This window comes from Pleurodeles waltl, chromosome 11 (genome assembly GCF_031143425.1).
Source record: "Pleurodeles waltl isolate 20211129_DDA chromosome 11, aPleWal1.hap1.20221129, whole genome shotgun sequence".
Lineage (NCBI taxonomy): Eukaryota > Metazoa > Chordata > Amphibia > Caudata > Salamandridae > Pleurodeles > Pleurodeles waltl.
In genome coordinates, this window is record NC_090450.1 from 854,017,598 (window position 1) to 854,035,840 (window position 18,243).

Sequence of the window (18,243 nt, forward strand, 5' to 3'; positions counted from 1 at the left end):
AGCGCTCAAGCTTTTTTCCACGGTACTCTCCCAGGATGGTATAACAGGCGTTGACTGGATAGGTTTCTCTGTCGTCGCTGGGACTTAAAAGCTGTTGGAAAGGCCGCCGACGCGGTGAACATTTTGAACATTCTGGCAAAGGCCACGTCCATGAGTCCACATGGACACCATGGGCCTGATTCAAATTTCGGCGAACGGGTTACTCCGGGCCCCAAATGTCCACTCGGAGCAGTGGCAGTTGCGGAAATGCAGGGGCATAGTTACCAGTGGTGCAGCAGGTGCAGTGCTATAGCTGCCAACGGAACACTGCCAATAACTGTTGTATTTTACTATCCCAATTGCAGACAAAGGGGGTATTCTTAGATGCACCAGGGGCCATCGCATCCATGCTGGATGCATTAAGTGCGCGTGAGGGGGAGGCAGCTATGCACGCGCTGTGTCCACCGCACACTGAAATGCTGGCAGGCATCGACACCGTTAAATCCAGGAGAATTCTAAGGGCCACCACTCCTATGCTTTAGAACAAATGTTTGCTTTCTTTAGACTGTTTGAATTCAACACAGTTTCCAAGAGTAGGCTGGCTTGTGCAGTGCTTTCACGAATGCCCCAACTAGTTCTGTTTCTTTCACTTCTCAGAGGCGCTGCCGGTCATTTACATACGCGATGGGGGTGTAAATAGAAGTGATTATCGCAGCATGGGCAGCGCATTGTTCGAGGAGTTCAGACCATCAGCCGCAGAAAGGATTCCTCCAGTGAATGTCGTCCGAGCAGCCAGAGAGTCTGTGCAGGGCCCGAGGAGGGCTATTTAAAGGATGGGTAGGTGCACCGCGGCCATTTCACCCACTACCCTCTGTGACGCGCCATGTTGGACGCCCTCGCCCTCTGCTGTCTGCTCTCCCTCTTCCAGGGGGCCCGGGCCCTGCCGCTCTACCACAGAATTGGCCCAGTGTCTGCCCAGCACTGGGCCGCAGGAAGGCTCGAGGACACGGGTCTCGGCGTGGGCTACAATGACGTCGGCAGGCCTGACGCGAACGAGTTGCAGAGGTACCCGGGGCATCAGTGCCTGCACATGAGCCAGCCCTGGAGCAGCGGCCACCGCAAGTTGGCAGCACTGGAGGACGGGGCCCCCTTCAGGGTACGGGTGCACACTGCTGCCTCGGGACCCCCCAGGCCCGTCTTTCCCCACCAGCACCTCTTCCACTATATCAAGCGGATTTACAGTTGCTGTAAAATGGGCTTCACCTGCAGGAAAATCAAGGGTCTCCAAGGACGAGTGGTGCTAGGTAAGTGTCACTGTTTACAGTCCGACTCCCCTTGGTCTCCCTGACTGCTTAGCAGTGACACAGGCAGATTTTATGTCTTCATTTACTGGAGGGCTGTGTCCCAAGACGTGCGATTCTTATTTAAAATTCCGTTAAAAAGTTAACATTACTAACATTTACCATTAAACAGCAAAACTTCCCTAAGTTTCCTTCACACACATTCTTTACGAGTTGCGGGAATTCTTCCTTCATTGAAATCTCCATAGGACCATAGGCCTCGGTGAATTGAATTATCCAAACTTGTAAAAATTCAGACTCGGTTGATTTCCATGAGTATTTGTGTCCTTGGTGTTGTTAGGTTTTCGCTTGTATTCTCTTTTCGATGAACTGCTACAATAAGCGTAGTTGCATTTTGGTTTCGCATTTTTATAACGCACTGGTACGAATTGGATGGTGTCGATGCGCAGTGAAGCAACACCACCACTATATTTCATCGTCATAGTTTAGATTTGCATTCCTATCCGTGAAAGCATTACACCGCCACTTATTTCAGGTGTTACCAGTACCAATAGTGTTGCAGGTGAACATTTTTTGTTTGCTAATGCCCCAACACAAGAGTAAGCATTGGTTGGTTCAAGGTTTTTGCTAATATAGATAGATACACGAATAGGGAGAAACAAATGAAAACACAAAAAAGTGTTTTAGGTATCTCAGCATGACGCGCCCTTTTAAGACTGAAGGGGCTGCGAGCTGCAAGCGCTATAAGAATGCTGAAAAAAAATACAGTAACTATTAATTGCAAAACCCGCAGACGCCGGAAAGTTAAACCTATCCTGCTCTCCATCACTCGCGGGGTACTAGAGCCACGGGCGCCCTCTGTTCGTGCTACGGCGAATCAGGGGCGCCTATCAATAATGCAACATGCGCAGTGGCGCCGAGGCCCAGGGGCCTTAGGGGCCCACTGCACCCCACTTTTTGTTGCCAAACCAGATGATGGGGGCATGTTCCTTGCTTGCATTAGGGCCCGTGGCAGCACTGCGGAAAATAGCGCTTTCCAATTGCATCAGTGCGTTTTTTTGCTCATTTGGCGTACATTTTTGCTCCAAGGTGCGCGATCGGCAGCCTGGAAACAACCTGAGAGGGTGAAGCGTCGGGGGAATGGGATGTATAAAACGTAGAGTGTAGTCTCTCCCCAGCACCGTTTTCGAGCACATGTAAAGAAGCTGTATATAGAGGGAGCCCTTGTTCCAAACTTTCTATTGTCCTGCGCGGTCTGCGCTATGTTTTGCGCATGCGTTAGCTGCGCACACCGCCCAAACTCCCACAAAAAGCTTTCTGTCAAATATTCTAGGTTTGATAATTTTAACACTCAGAATATAGCGGAGACAATTATTTCACACGTATCTCGCGACTTTATACTTTCAGTAGTCTTCACCGACTTCTGGGGTGACAGACACAGACGGAAGACGGGGAGGTTGGAACAGGCAGGCTGTTCGGCGTTGGTCCGGTGGTAGCTGGGGGATGGGGGCGGGGGTCCATCCCTGGTGGCTGGGTGGTCGGGAGTGGGTGGGTCCATCCCAATGGAGATGGTATCTGAGGAGAGATGACAGGATGAACAATTAAAACAGCGCTCACGTGAACTAGCTGTACTTAAACTGGCGAATACAACAATCTTCACTCAAAAGTAGTGACTAGTTACTTGCAGAGATCGTGCTGCACGAGATGCAATCAAATCTTGCGTTACTGTCCCGCTTGCATAGCCCTTTATATCTATGAAAGCGTTATTTTCAATGGTTAGTGTCTTGTTCCACTGCCTGTTAAAAATCAGGATGTAATGTAGAGAGCTCTTGATATGTTGTAACCACTTTTAACAAATGTCCTAGTACTTGTGTTTTAGCTTTGTTGAGAGAGTTACAGCTGCATTCTTTGCGTAAGGCGACGCAGTAATGCAACACAAGTCGCCGCATTGTCAGCATATGCCTGTTCCGCTGTAACCCTTCTGACCTAAGAATTCCTTAATATCAAAAGCGCTAATTAAAGAAATTGGTTCGCCCACTCAAAACAAGTAAAGTTATAACAAAAGGCATTTACAAGGCGTAGAAGCAAAAGGACTTCCAGCAAAGTACATGTCAAAATAAGTTAAACAAGTTAACACACTGACAATTGTTGTTCATACATGTTGTTATGAAACTGTTCAGATGGGACATAAAGGCAAGGGATCAGTCTACTGGGTAGATCGTTAATCCACACTCTCCACTTCTTTTGTTTGACCTTTATCTATATACTCTGCGTCTCACAGTCTCATTTCCCATCCCTGTGAACATTTGGTGGTGGGCACTATTACACTAAAACTTCTAGCTTCCGGTTGAGTCTTAAAAAAAAAAATCGGGACGTAGATCAGTTTGTGGTGTTACACTGTCCAGGTCAGATCATCCACTCAACCCTGAATTCTACTGTGTGGTGCTGTCAAGCGGTGGACCGGGAGATGTTGGAGGGGTACACCTTGTGAAGCACATTCTCATGAAATCTCTCTTCCTTTCAGATGGGCCTCTGACGGACTTGGAGTTTTACATGGACCCTCAGACGCTGGAGCTGTCTGTACAGCGAGCGGAACTGCACCTGGAGGTGTCCAACCCAGACCGTGTGACTGTGATGCCAGTGCTGAAGATCCCTGGCTTCAGCAGCTCAAGGTATGTGTCTGCCAGTGGTGCCATCCAGTTCCTACGCTACTGTTTGTTTGCACATTTGTCTAGCCCTAAAACTCACAGTACCAGGCGCTTTGTGAGTGAATGCTTCTAGATTTTGTTTAGGTGCTGAGGCATAGAGGCAAGGTGGCCTATACAGACATCTAGATACATTTGGAAATACCTGGTCATTTAAAAGGCCTAAAAGGCTGGAGTCTGTGCCACCTTTCAAATTGATTGTTAGTTCATGAAACAGCCTCCGGTTCAGATAAGTAAATTACATATTCCTTATGAGATGGTATTAACTGGTAAAATAACCCTTATTAAAAGTCCTGTGCGTGCAGCGTGAGGGGCTGCTGAACAGGGCTTCAGCAAAGACTGATATGGGAGTGTTTTACCATCTACACCTGAAAGTGAAAAAAGTTTGGAATTTAATGGAGTAAAATATATTTTGCCAGATTCAAATGCTTGTTCCATGCACAAATGTGCCTGTACATTAAAAAAAACACTTGTGCATGCATATGTTACTGATGAGAGGGAAAGGTAACTTTAATGAGGTGGTTGGGACGCATGTACACATGAAGATGTAACACAGATTATCCCGATCGTCTAACCTCTGACTGTTGCAAAGCTACAAGAAGTACGGAATCACTGGTATACAGAACACATGATGACAGACTTACTAAGCTTAAAATGCAGCACAATGCAGCAAAAAAGTGTGTTGCATGAAAGGCAGAGAGAAGAAAAGCATCATATCTACTAATGTATGCCCCAGTTTCTTCCCCGCTCCCTGCATGAACACGTTAGACTTCCTTGCACCTATGCTCCCACTCTTGCAACATACTGTGAGTTATCAAATGTATAATTTGTACTAAAAGGGGGTAAAAATGCTATACTTAGATATAGTTCAACATATTTCTCACTTTGTGTGTGTGCTGTACAGCACATGCAAAACTGGAAACATGATTGGGGGTAGGGAGCCCAGATCACTGGGGTGGTCACGGGGCTCATGCCCTGGGCCGCCCCGGTACACCCCTTGGCTGATTGGTGTTTGGAGAGGGGGCGGAACCCTGAGCATGGGGGCAAGGAACAGAGGAAGCAGGGGTACCACCCCCCCTAGGGATACAGGTGACGACCAGTCCCTGTGTGGTCCAAAGGAGGTCCAGGACAGGAAGGGATCCTGTCAAAATAACTTATAGTTACAAATGAAAAAGTATCGTCTATAACAGTATTTATTAAGTTTGCAGTGAAATGTTTTTATTAGAGTAATGTGCATATGAGGACTTGCATAAATTGTTTCTATGATTTTTAATGAAAGTATATATAAAAATAAATACTTCTTCCATCAAACTAAATTGTCTTGTCGGTTGGTGTATGACCGGTGTTGGGGGTAAGGGCCCACTGGCGGCTTCCGAGTCCTAAGATGTAACACAGATTATCCAGATCGTCTTACCTCTGACTGTTGCAAAGCTACAAGAAGTACGGAATCACTGGTATACAGAACACATGATGACGGACTTACTAAGCTTAAAATGCAGCACAATGCAGCAAAAAAGTGTGTTGCATGAAAGGCAGAGAGAAGAAAAGCATCATATCTACTAATGTATGCCCCAGTTTCTGCCCCCGCTCCCTGCATGGACACGTTAGACTTCCTTGCACCTATGCTCCCACTCTTGCAACATACTGTGAGTTATCAAATGTATAATTTGTACTAAAAGGGGGTAAAAATGCTATACTTAGATATAGTTCAACATATTTCTCACTTTGTGTGTGTGCTGTACAGCACATGCAAAACTGGAAACATTTTGAGAAAAGAAGGCTTTTTTCAAACTTTACACCTTCTTTGAAGAGTGTAAGGAAATGCCTCCTTGGCATGGTTGCCCCCTGACTTTTTGCCTTTGCTGATGCTATGTTTACAATTGAAAGTGTGCTGAGGCCTGCTAACCAGGCCCCAGCACCAGTGTTCTTTCCCTAACCTGTACTTTTGTATCCACAATTGGCAGACCCTGGCATCCAGATAAGTCCCTTGTAACTGGTACTTCTAGTACCAAGGGCCCTGATGCCAAGGAAGGTCTCTAAGGGCTGCAGCATGTCTTATGCCACCCTGGAGACCTCTCACTCAGCACAGACACACTGCTTGCCAGCTTGTGTGTGCTAGTGAGAACAAAACGAGTAAGTCGACATGGCACTCCCCTCAGGGTGCCATGCCAGCCTCTCACTGCCTATGCAGTATAGGTAAGACACCCCTCTAGCAGGCCTTACAGCCCTAAGGCAGGGTGCACTATACCATAGGTGAGGGTACCAGTGCATGAGCATGGTACCCCTACAGTGTCTAAACAAAACCTTAGACATTGTAAGTGCAGGGTAGCCATAAGAGTATATGGTCTGGGAGTCTGTCAAACACGAACTCCACAGCACCATAATGGCTACACTGAAAACTGGGAAGTTTGGTATCAAACTTCTCAGCACAATAAATGCACACTGATGCCAGTGTACATTTTATTGTAAAATACACCCCAGAGGGCACCTTAGAGGTGCCCCCTGAAACTTAACCGACTGTCTGTGTAGGCTGACTAGTTCCAGCAGCCTGCCACACTAGAGACATGTTGCTGGCCCCATGGGGAGAGTGCCTTTGTCACTCTGAGGCCAGTAACAAAGCCTGCACTGGGTGGAGATGCTAACACCTCCCCCAGGCAGGAGCTGTAACACCTGGCGGTGAGCCTCAAAGGCTCACCCCTTTGTCACAGCCCAGCAGGGCACTCCAGCTTAGTGGAGTTGCCCGCCCCCTCCGGCCACGGCCCCCACTTTTGGCGGCAAGGCTGGAGGGAACAAAGAAAGCAACAAGGAGGAGTCACTGGCCAGTCAGGACAGCCCCTAAGGTGTCCTGAGCTGAGGTGACTCTAACTTTTAGAAATCCTCCATCTTGCAGATGGAGGATTCCCCCAATAGGGTTAGGATTGTGACCCCCTCCCCTTGGGAGGAGGCACAAAGAGGGTGTACCCACCCTCAGGGCTAGTAGCCATTGGCTACTAACCCCCCAGACCTAAACACGCCCTTAAATTTAGTATTTAAGGGCTACCCTGAACCCTAGAAAATTAGATTCCTGCAACAACAAGAAGAAGGACTGCCTAGCTGAAAAACCCCTGCAGAGGAAGACCAGAAGACAACAACTGCCTTGGCTCCAGAAACTCACCGGCCTGTCTCCTGCCTTCCAAAGAACTCTGCTCCAGCGACGCCTTCCAAAGGGACCAGCGACCTCTGAATCCTCTGAGGACTGCCCTGCTTCGACGACGACAAGAAACTCCCGAGGACAGCGGACCTGCTCCAAAAAGACTGCAACTTTATCCAAAGGAGCAGTTTTAAAGAACCCTGCAATCTCCCCGCAAGAAGCGTGAGACTTGCAACACTGCACCCGGCGACCCCGACTCGGCTGGTGGAGAACCAACACCTCAGGGAGGACCCCCGGACTACTCTACGACTGTGAGTACCAAAACCTGTCCCCCCTGAGCCCCCACAGCGCCGCCTGCAGAGGGAATCCCGAGGCTTCCCCTGACCGCGACTCTCTGAAACCTAAGTCCCGACGCCTGGAAAAGACCCTGCACCCGCAGCCCCCAGGACCTGAAGGACCGGACTTTCACTGGAGAAGTGACCCCCAGGAGTCCCTCTCCCTTGCCCAAGTGGAGGTTTCCCCGAGGAAGCCCCCCCTTGCCTGCCTGCAGCGCTGAAGAGATCCCTTGAGCTCTCATAGACTAACATTGAAAACCCGACGCATGTTTCTACACTGCACCCGGCCGCCCCCGCGCTGCTGAGGGTGAAATTTCTGTGTGGGCTTGTGTCCCCCCCGGTGCCCTACAAAACCCCCCTGGTCTGCCCTCCGAAGACGCGGGTACTTACCTGCAAGCAGACCGGAACCGGGGCACCCCCTTCTCTCCATTCTAGCCTATGCGTTTTGGGCACCACTTTGAACTCTGCACCTGACCGGCCCTGAGCTGCTGGTGTGGTGACTTTGGGGTTGCTCTGAACCCCCCACGGTGGGCTACCTTGGACCAAGAACTGAACCCTGTAAGTGTCTTACTTACCTGGTAAAACTAACAAAAAAACTTACCTCCCCCAGGAACTGTGAAAATTGCACTGTGTCCACTTTTAAAGTAGCTATTTGTCAATAACTTGAAAAGTATACATGCAATTGAAATGATTCAAAGTTCCTAATGTACTTACCTGTAATACCTTTCAAACAAGATATTACATGTTAAATTTGAACCTGTGGTTCTTAAAATAAACTAAGAAAAGATATTTTTCTATAACAAAACCTATTGGCTGGATTTGTCTCTGAGTGTGTGTACCTCATTTATTGTCTATGTGTATGTACAACAAATGCTTAACACTACTCCTTGGATAAGCCTACTGCTCGACCACACTACCACAAAATAGAGCATTAGTATTATCTATTTTTACCACTATTTTACCTCTAAGGGGAACCCTTGGACTCTGTGCATGCTATTCCTTACTTTGAAATAGCACATACAGAGCCAACTTCCTACATTGGTGGATCAGCGGTGGGGTACAAGACTTTGCATTTGCTGGACTACTCAGCCAATACCTGATCACACGACAAATTCCAAAATTGTCATTAGAAATTGATTTTTGCAATTTGAAAAGTTTTCTAAATTCTTAAAAGACCTGCTAGGGCCTTGTGTTAGATCCTGTTTAGCATTTCTTTTAGAGTTTAAAAGTTTGTAAAAGTTTGAATTAGATTCTAGAACCAGTTGTAGATTCTTAAAAAGTATTCCAACTTTTAGAAGCAAAATGTCTAGCACAGATGTGACTGTGGTGGAACTCGACACCACACCTTACCTCCATCTTAAGATGAGGGAGCTAAGGTCACTCTGTAAAATAAAGAAAATAACAATGGGCCCCAAACCTACCAAAATACAGCTCCAGGAGCTTTTGGCAGAGTTTGAAAAGGCCAACCCCTCTGAGGGTGGCAACTCAGAGGAAGAGGATAGTGACTTGGAGGAAAATTCCCCCCTACCAGTCCTATCTAGGGAGAACAGGGTCTCTCAAACCCTGACTCCAAAAATAATAGTCAGAGATGCTGGTTCCCTCACAGGAGAGACCAACACCTCTGAAATCACTGAGGATAACTCCAGTGAAGAGGACATCCAGTTAGCCAGGATGGCCAAAAGATTGGCTTTGGAAAGACAGATCCTAGCCATAGAGAGGGAAAGACAAGAGATGGGCCTAGGACCCATCAATGGTGGCAGCAACATAAATAGGGTCAGAGATTCTCCTGACATGTTGAAAATCCCAAAAGGGATTGTAACTAAATATGAAGATGGTGATGACATCACCAAATGGTTCACAGCTTTTGAGAGGGCTTGTGTAACCAGAAAAGTGAACAGATCTCACTGGGGTGCTCTCCTTTGGGAAATGTTCACAGGAAAGTGTAGGGATAGACTCCTCACACTCTCTGGACAAGATGCAGAATCTTATGACCTCATGAAGGGTACCCTGATTGAGGGCTTTGGATTCTCCACTGAGGAGTATAGGATTAGATTCAGGGGGGCTCAAAAATCCTCGAGCCAGACCTGGGTTGACTTTGTAGACTACTCAGTAAAAACACTAGATGGTTGGATTCAAGGCAGTGGTGTAAGTAATTATGATGGGCTGTACAATTTATTTGTGAAAGAACACCTGTTAAGTAATTGTTTCAATGATAAACTGCATCAGCATCTGGTAGACCTAGGACCAATTTCTCCCCAAGAATTGGGAAAGAAGGCGGACCATTGGGTCAAGACTAGGGTGTCCAAAACTTCCACAGGGGGTGACCAAAAGAAAGGGGTCACAAAACCTCCCCAGGGGAAAGGTGGTGAGACAGCCAAAAATAAAAATAGTCAAGAGTCTTCTAAAGGCCCCCAAAAACCTGCACAGGAGGGTGGGCCCAGAGCCTCTTCACAAAACAATCCTGGGTACAAGGGTAAAAACTTTGATCCCAAAAAGGCCTGGTGTCGAAACTGTAGTCAGTCTGGACACCAAACTGGAGACAAGGCCTGTCCCAAGAAAAGTTCCACTCCAAACTCCAATCCAGGTAACACTGGAATGGCTAGTCTCCAAGTGGGATCAACAGTGTGCCCAGAGCAAATCAGGGTCCACACTGAAGCTACTCTAGTCTCAGAGGGTGGGGTGGATTTAGCCACACTAGCTGCCTGGCCTCCTAACATGCAAAAATACAGGCAGCAGCTCTTTATTAATGGGACAAGTGTAGAGGGCCTGAGGGATACAGGTGCCAGTGTCACCATGGTGACAGAGAAACTGGTTTCCCCTGGCCAATACCTGACTGGAAAAACTTATACAGTCACCAATGCTGACAATCAAACTAAAGCACATCCCATGGCAATGGTAACTTTAGAATGGGGAGGGGTCAATGGCCTGAAACAGGTGGTGGTCTCCTCAAACATCCCAGTAGACTGTCTGCTTGGAAATGACCTGGAGTCCTCAGCATGGGCTGAGGTAGAACTAAAAACCCATGCAGCCATGCTGGGTATCCCTGAACTGGTGTGTGTAAAAACAAGAGCACAATGCAAGGCACAGGGTGAAAAAGTAGAGCTGGAGTCTGGAAAAATGGCCCAGCCTACCAAGAGAAAAGGAAAGTCAGTTGGGAAACCAACTGCAACACAGTCAGAAAAAGAGAACCTCTCTTCTCAGGAAGAAGTTCTGCCCTCTGAGGGAACTGAGCCTTTGGAGCTTGAACCTTATCAGGTTGAGCTCTTGGGCCCAGGGGGACCCTCAAGGGAGGAGCTGTGTAAGGGACAAGAAACCTGTCCCTCTCTTGAAGGCCTTAGGCAGCAAGCTGCTGAAGAGTCCAAGGGCAAGAAAAATGGAACGCATAGGGTCTATTGGGAAGATGGACTCCTGTACACTGAGGCCAGAGACCCCAAACCTGGTGCCACTAGGAGAGTGGTAGTGCCTCAGTCGTTCAGAGAGTTTATTCTGACCTTAGCCCATGATATTCCCCTTGCTGGGCATTTGGGACAAACCAAGACGTGGGAGAGGTTAGTCAACCACTTCTACTGGCCCAATATGTCCCAGAAGGTTAAGGAGTTTTGCCTCTCCTGCCCCACCTGTCAATCCAGTGGTAAGACAGGTGGGCACCCAAAGGCCCCCCTCATTCCACTTCCAGTGGTGGGGGTCCCCTTTGAAAGAGTGGGTGTGGACATAGTTGGTCCACTGGAACCTCCCACAGCCTCAGGAAATATGTACATCCTAGTAGTAGTGGGTCATGCTACTAGGTATCCTGAAGCTATTCCCCTTAGGTCGACTACTGCCCCTGCAGTAGCCAAGGCCCTCATTGGTATCTTTACCAGAGTGGGTTTCCCTAAGGAGGTGGTGTCTGACAGAGGTACCAACTTCATGTCAGCATACCTAAAACACATGTGGAATGAGTGTGGAGTGACTTACAAATTCACTACACCATACCATCCACAAACTAATGGCTTAGTTGAGAGATTCAACAAGACATTAAAAGGCATGATCATGGGGCTCCCAGAAAAACTCAAAAGGAGATGGGATGTCCTCTTGCCATGTCTGCTTTTTGCTTACAGAGAGGTGCCACAGAAGGGAGTAGGATTCTCACCCTTTGAACTTCTGTTTGCCCACCCTGTAAGGGGACCACTTGCTCTTGTTAAAGAAGGCTGGGAGAGACCTCTTCATGAGCCTAAACAAGACATAGTGGACTATGTACTTGGCCTTCGCTCTAGAATGGCAGAGTACATGGAAAAGGCAACCAAAAACCTTGAGGCCAGCCAACAGCTCCAGAAGTTTTGGTATGACCAAAAGGCTGCACTGGTTGAGTTCCAACCAGGGCAGAAAGTCTGGGTTCTGGAGCCTGTGGCTCCCAGGGTACTCCAGGACAAATGGAGTGGCCCTTACCCAGTGCTAGAAAGGAAGAGTCAGGTCACCTACCTGGTGGACCTGGGCACAAGCAGGAGCCCCAAGAGGGTGATCCATGTGAACCGCCTTAAGCTCTTCCATGACAGGGCTGATGTAAATCTGTTGATGGTAACAGATGAGGATCAGGAGGCAGAGAGTGAACCTCTCCCTGATCTTCTGTCATCAGACCCAAAAGATGGCTCAGTAGATGGAGTGATCTACTCAGACACCCTCTCTGGCCAACAGCAAGCTGATTGTAGGAGAGTCCTACAACAGTTTCCTGAACTCTTCTCCTTAACCCCTGGTCAGACACACCTGTGTACCCATGATGTGGACACAGGAGACAGCATGCCTGTCAAAAACAAAATCTTTAGACAGTCTGACCATGTTAAGGAAAGCATCAAGGTGGAAGTCCACAAGATGCTAGAATTGGGAGTAATTGAGCGCTCTGACAGCCCCTGGGCTAGCCCAGTGGTCTTAGTCCCCAAACCTCACACCAAAGATGGAAAGAAAGAGATGAGGTTTTGTGTGGATTACAGAGGGCTCAATTCTGTCACCAAGACAGATGCTCATCCAATTCCCAGAGCTGATGAGCTCATAGATAAATTAGGTGCTGCCAAATTCTTAAGTACCTTTGACTTGACAGCAGGGTACTGGCAAATAAAAATGGCACCTGGAGCAAAAGAGAAAACAGCATTCTCCACACCTGATGGGCATTATCAGTTTACTGTTATGCCCTTTGGTTTAAACAATGCCCCTGCCACCTTCCAAAGGTTGGTGAATCAAGTCCTTGCTGGCTTGGAGTCCTTTAGCACAGCTTATCTTGATGATATTGCTGTCTTTAGCTCCACCTGGCAGGATCACCTGGTCCACCTGAAGAAGGTTTTGAAGGCCCTGCAATCTGCAGGCCTCTCTATCAAGGCATCCAAATGCCAGATAGGGCAGGGAACTGTGGTTTACTTGGGCCACCTTGTAGGTGGAGGCCAAGTTCAACCACTCCAACCCAAGATCCAGACTATTCTGGACTGGGTAGCTCCAAAAACCCAGACTCAAGTCAGGGCATTCCTTGGCTTGACTGGGTACTACAGGAGGTTTGTGAAGTGATATGGATCCATTGTGACAGCCCTCACTGAACTCACCTCCAAGAAAATGCCCAAGAAAGTGAACTGGACTGTGGAATGCCAACATGCCTTTGACACCCTGAAACAAGCAATGTGCTCAGCACCAGTTCTAAAAGCTCCAGATTATTCTAAGCAGTTCATTGTGCAGACAGATGCCTCTGAACATGGGATAGGGGCAGTTTTGTCCCAAACAAATGATGATGGCCTTGACCAGCCTGTTGCTTTCATTAGCAGGAGGTTACTCCCCAGGGAGCAGCGTTGGAGTGCCTTTGAGAGGGAGGCCTTTGCTGTGGTTTGGTCCCTGAAGAAGCTGAGACCATACCTCTTTGGGACTCACTTCCTAGTTCAAACTGACCACAGACCTCTCAAATGGCTGATGCAAATGAAAGGTGAAAACCCTAAACTGTTGAGGTGGTCCATCTCCCTACAGGGAATGGACTTTATAGTGGAACACAGACCTGGGACTGCCCATGCCAATGCAGATGGCCTTTCCAGGTTCTTCCACTTAGAAAATGAAGACTCTCTTGGGAAAGGTTAGTCTCATCCTCTTTCGTTTGGGGGGGGGGGTTGTGTAAGGAAATGCCTCCTTGGCATGGTTGCCCCCTGACTTTTTGCCTTTGCTGATGCTATGTTTACAATTGAAAGTGTGCTGAGGCCTGCTAACCAGGCCCCAGCACCAGTGTTCTTTCCCTAACCTGTACTTTTGTATCCACAATTGGCAGACCCTGGCATCCAGATAAGTCCCTTGTAACTGGTACTTCTAGTACCAAGGGCCCTGATGCCAAGGAAGGTCTTTAAGGGCTGCAGCATGTCTTATGCCACCCTGGAGACCTCTCACTCAGCACAGACACACTGCTTGCCAGCTTGTGTGTGCTAGTGAGAACAAAACGAGTAAGTCGACATGGCACTCCCCTCAGGGTGCCATGCCAGCCTCTCACTGCCTATGCAGTATAGGTAAGACACCCCTCTAGCAGGCCTTACAGCCCTAAGGCAGGGTGCACTATACCATAGGTGAGGGTACCAGTGCATGAGCATGGTACCCCTACAGTGTCTAAACAAAACCTTAGACATTGTAAGTGCAGGGTAGCCATAAGAGTATATGGTCTGGGAGTCTGTCAAACACGAACTCCACAGCACCATAATGGCTACACTGAAAACTGGGAAGTTTGGTATCAAACTTCTCAGCACAATAAATGCACACTGATGCCAGTGTACATTTTATTGTAAAATACACCCCAGAGGGCACCTTAGAGGTGCCCCCTGAAACTTAACCGACTGTCTGTGTAGGCTGACTAGTTCCAGCAGCCTGCCACACTAGAGACATGTTGCTGGCCCCATGGGGAGAGTGCCTTTGTCACTCTGAGGCCAGTAACAAAGCCTGCACTGGGTGGAGATGCTAACACCTCCCCCAGGCAGGAGCTGTAACACCTGGCGGTGAGCCTCAAAGGCTCACCCCTTTGTCACAGCCCAGCAGGGCACTCCAGCTTAGTGGAGTTGCCCGCCACCTCCGGCCACGGCCCCCACTTTTGGCGGCAAGGCTGGAGGGAACAAAGAAAGCAACAAGGAGGAGTCACTGGCCAGTCAGGACAGCCCCTAAGGTGTCCTGAGCTGAGGTGACTCTAACTTTTAGAAATCCTCCATCTTGCAGATGGAGGATTCCCCCAATAGGGTTAGGATTGTGACCCCCTCCCCTTGGGAGGAGGCACAAAGAGGGTGTACCCACCCTCAGGGCTAGTAGCCATTGGCTACTAACCCCCCAGACCTAAACACGCCCTTAAATTTAGTATTTAAGGGCTACCCTGAACCCTAGAAAATTAGATTCCTGCAACAACAAGAAGAAGGACTGCCTAGCTGAAAAACCCCTGCAGAGGAAGACCAGAAGACAACAACTGCCTTGGCTCCAGAAACTCACCGGCCTGTCTCCTGCCTTCCAAAGAACTCTGCTCCAGCGACGCCTTCCAAAGGGACCAGCGACCTCTGAATCCTCTGAGGACTGCCCTGCTTCGACGACGACAAGAAACTCCCGAGGACAGCGGACCTGCTCCAAAAAGACTGCAACTTTATCCAAAGGAGCAGTTTTAAAGAACCCTGCAATCTCCCCGCAAGAAGCGTGAGACTTGCAACACTGCACCCGGCGACCCCGACTCGGCTGGTGGAGAACCAACACCTCAGGGAGGACCCCCGGACTACTCTACGACTGTGAGTACCAAAACCTGTCCCCCCTGAGCCCCCACAGCGCCGCCTGCAGAGGGAATCCCGAGGCTTCCCCTGACCGCGACTCTCTGAAACCTAAGTCCCGACGCCTGGAAAAGACCCTGCACCCGCAGCCCCTAGGACCTGAAGGACTGGACTTTCACTGGAGAAGTGACCCCCAGGAGTCCCTCTCCCTTGCCCAAGTGGAGGTTTCCCCGAGGAAGCCCCCCCTTGCCTGCCTGCAGCGCTGAAGAGATCCCTTGAGCTCTCATAGACTAACATTGAAAACCCGACGCTTGTTTCTACACTGCACCCGGCCGCCCCCGCGCTGCTGAGGGTGAAATTTCTGTGTGGGCTTGTGTCCCCCCCGGTGCCCTACAAAACCCCCCTGGTCTGCCCTCCGAAGACGCGGGTACTTACCTGCAAGCAGACCGGAACCGGGGCACCCCCTTCTCTCCATTCTAGCCTATGCGTTTTGGGCACCACTTTGAACTCTGCACCTGACCGGCCCTGAGCTGCTGGTGTGGTGACTTTGGGGTTGCTCTGAACCCCCCACGGTGGGCTACCTTGGACCAAGAACTGAACCCTGTAAGTGTCTTACTTACCTGGTAAAACTAACAAAAAAACTTACCTCCCCCAGGAACTGTGAAAATTGCACTAAGTGTCCACTTTTAAAGTAGCTATTTGTCAATAACTTGAAAAGTATACATGCAATTGAAATGATTCAAAGTTCCTAATGTACTTACCTGCAATACCTTTCAAACAAGATATTACATGTTAAATTTGAACCTGTGGTTCTTAAAATAAACTAAGAAAAGATATTTTTCTATAACAAAACCTATTGGCTGGATTTGTCTCTGAGTGTGTGTACCTCATTTATTGTCTATGTGTATGTACAACAAATGCTTAACACTACTCCTTGGATAAGCCTACTGCTCGACCACACTACCACAAAATAGAGCATTAGTATTATCTATTTTTACCACTATTTTACCTCTAAGGGGAACCCTTGGACTCTGTGCATGCTATTCCTTACTTTGAAATAGCACATACAGAGCCAACTTCCTACAAAGAGGCATCCATTTTTGGCGCAAAGTTCTGTCTACTTTTTATGTTTTTTAGCAGATAGGGGTTTATGTAAAAATACAAGCCCACATTCCACCAATGCAATGCACTCTTCACACAAATCAGTACAATCACTACTTTGTGTTGCTTTGGGGCTAATTTCAACGCAAATCAGGATTTGCGCTGGAAAGCAAAGCTCAGAAAACGGACACTTTTGTGATGCAAACCCAGCTCATAATGCCAGTAAAGCTTCCCCATGGGCTTAGCCTAAAAAAAGAACAGTCCGTACAAACTACACATGGGCAGGTTTTTATTTTTGTTTTAGAAAAAAAATAAGTAACATGTTTGGCTAATACTTACACTGATGTGTATGGGTAAAGGGCCAATTCCAAACCAGAATGCATCCTGAATTATAATGCATACTGTATGAAATCAAGGAACAGCTGATTGCAAACACATGCCCAAGCGACACATTGGTACCTCGATCTTTTCAATTTCCATCTCAGTGCTGCAAATCACCTGGAATATCCCATAGAGCGACCAATGTGAAAGATTTAAGGTTCAGCACGCATATTATAAAGTGTTATTGTTACTGTCCCCTCAAGATGATTAATGGCACTAATTAATACTTTGATACAGTAATTGATGTCTGGTCAGACCTGCAAAACTCCACAGTTTGAACGACTCCGAATGGAAGGACCTACAATTAGGGACCAAAGTGTATTTTTACACATCCCATTTATAGAACTGAAGATTAACAAAACTGTGCACAGATGTACTCATGTGGTGTCTGAAAGAAATAGTTTTATTGTGTCTAAGTTACAGCTGGATAGGCTGCATACATTAATGTGATAAAATGATCTTAAATCGTTGTTGGTTTGGGTGTAAATTGGACTGTGATAGAGGACATGAGTTATTATGTTTATATTTTAAATATGCTATTTAGGCACCGTGGGAGCATTAGGGGGTAGTAATGTTTCATTAAGGGATCACAGTCCAATGACGAAGCATACAAGAAGAACCTTTTGAGCCATGTTCATGCAACAAAAGTGCTAATGCTGATATTCTGAATGCAATATATATTATTTTGTTGAAGACCATTTGGAAATTTCCTTTGCCATCCAGCTTATATGTGACACTTATTGGATCTCATTTGTTTTCACAGCCACACAAAGTTGACCAGAGATGATGTTTTGGATTTGACACTGGATGTTATGTTTCTGTTCGACATGTTGAGAGAGGATCCAGAGATGATGTCCAAGGAGAGGGCAGAGCTCACTTTGAACTTGCACTGCATCCAAGACAGTCTCCTGGTGCCTTGTGAATACCATGGCGTCAGCATTCTTCGTGCTCCTTTCATAGCTCTCTTGTATAAATGAACACTTCCTTCATAGAAGGGACATCTGAAATTTAAAGATGGCTGCCCTGCTTCCAGGAAGCAGAATACTTAAAGAAATGCTAGCACATGTATGCTTCAGTAGCTTCTCACCACAGCCTTTATTGCATCTGAAATGGTGCACCTCTTGAGAGTACATAGTAAGCGTCATGTGTTGAACTCAAGCACTTCATACCAGAAATGTAAAAATATTTATGTGTACAAATGTTATAAATATGTAATATAAATGTGTTTTTGTCTACTCGCTAAAAATGGACATAATTTAGATTTATTTTGTTCTAGAATAAATAATTTAATATTCTGATTTGAATTCCTATTTTTCTGATGAGACGTTCCTTACAACCTCTACATATCTATGCCGGTAAACTGCTTGAACATGTCGGCCATCTAGTCTTTGGTTGTCAGTCACATTGGCACTCTAGCAAATCTGATCAATGAACATCCTCAAGGGGTTCTGGCCTTAGAAGTAGGGATTAGGAAGGGATGGTAATGTTTGTGAAAAGCGGTTCTAGAGTTTTGGAGCTTCACCAGTTTGATGTCTTTGCCGGCGTCGCTTAAATTTGTGATTGGGGTCTGAGCAGGAAGATGAGTAA

General features: G+C 47.4%; 1 protein-coding gene across 1 annotated transcript; it reads left to right on the forward strand.

Annotated features, from left to right (window-relative positions):
* Positions 1–407: 407 nt before the first annotated feature.
* LOC138265105 (uncharacterized) lies at positions 408–17,954 on the forward strand. Its single transcript, XM_069212646.1, has 3 exons — positions 408–1,283; positions 3,805–3,952; positions 17,420–17,954. The coding sequence occupies exons 1-3, from the start codon at positions 863–865 to the stop codon at positions 17,631–17,633; spliced, it is 783 nt and encodes a 260-aa protein (XP_069068747.1). The 5' UTR covers positions 408–862; the 3' UTR covers positions 17,634–17,954.
* The last annotated feature ends 289 nt before the right edge of the window (positions 17,955–18,243 follow it).

Excerpts from the sequence above, each read along its gene's own strand:
- LOC138265105 (XM_069212646.1), top strand. The coding sequence starts at position 863 with ATGTTGGACGCCCTCGCCCTCTGCTGTCTGCTCTCCCTCTTCCAGGGG. Across the intron at positions 1,284-3,804 it reads CCAAGGACGAGTGGTGCTAG|ATGGGCCTCTGACGGACTTG; the intron begins GTAAGTGTCACT and ends TCTTCCTTTCAG. Across the intron at positions 3,953-17,419 it reads CCTGGCTTCAGCAGCTCAAG|CCACACAAAGTTGACCAGAG; the intron begins GTATGTGTCTGC and ends TTGTTTTCACAG.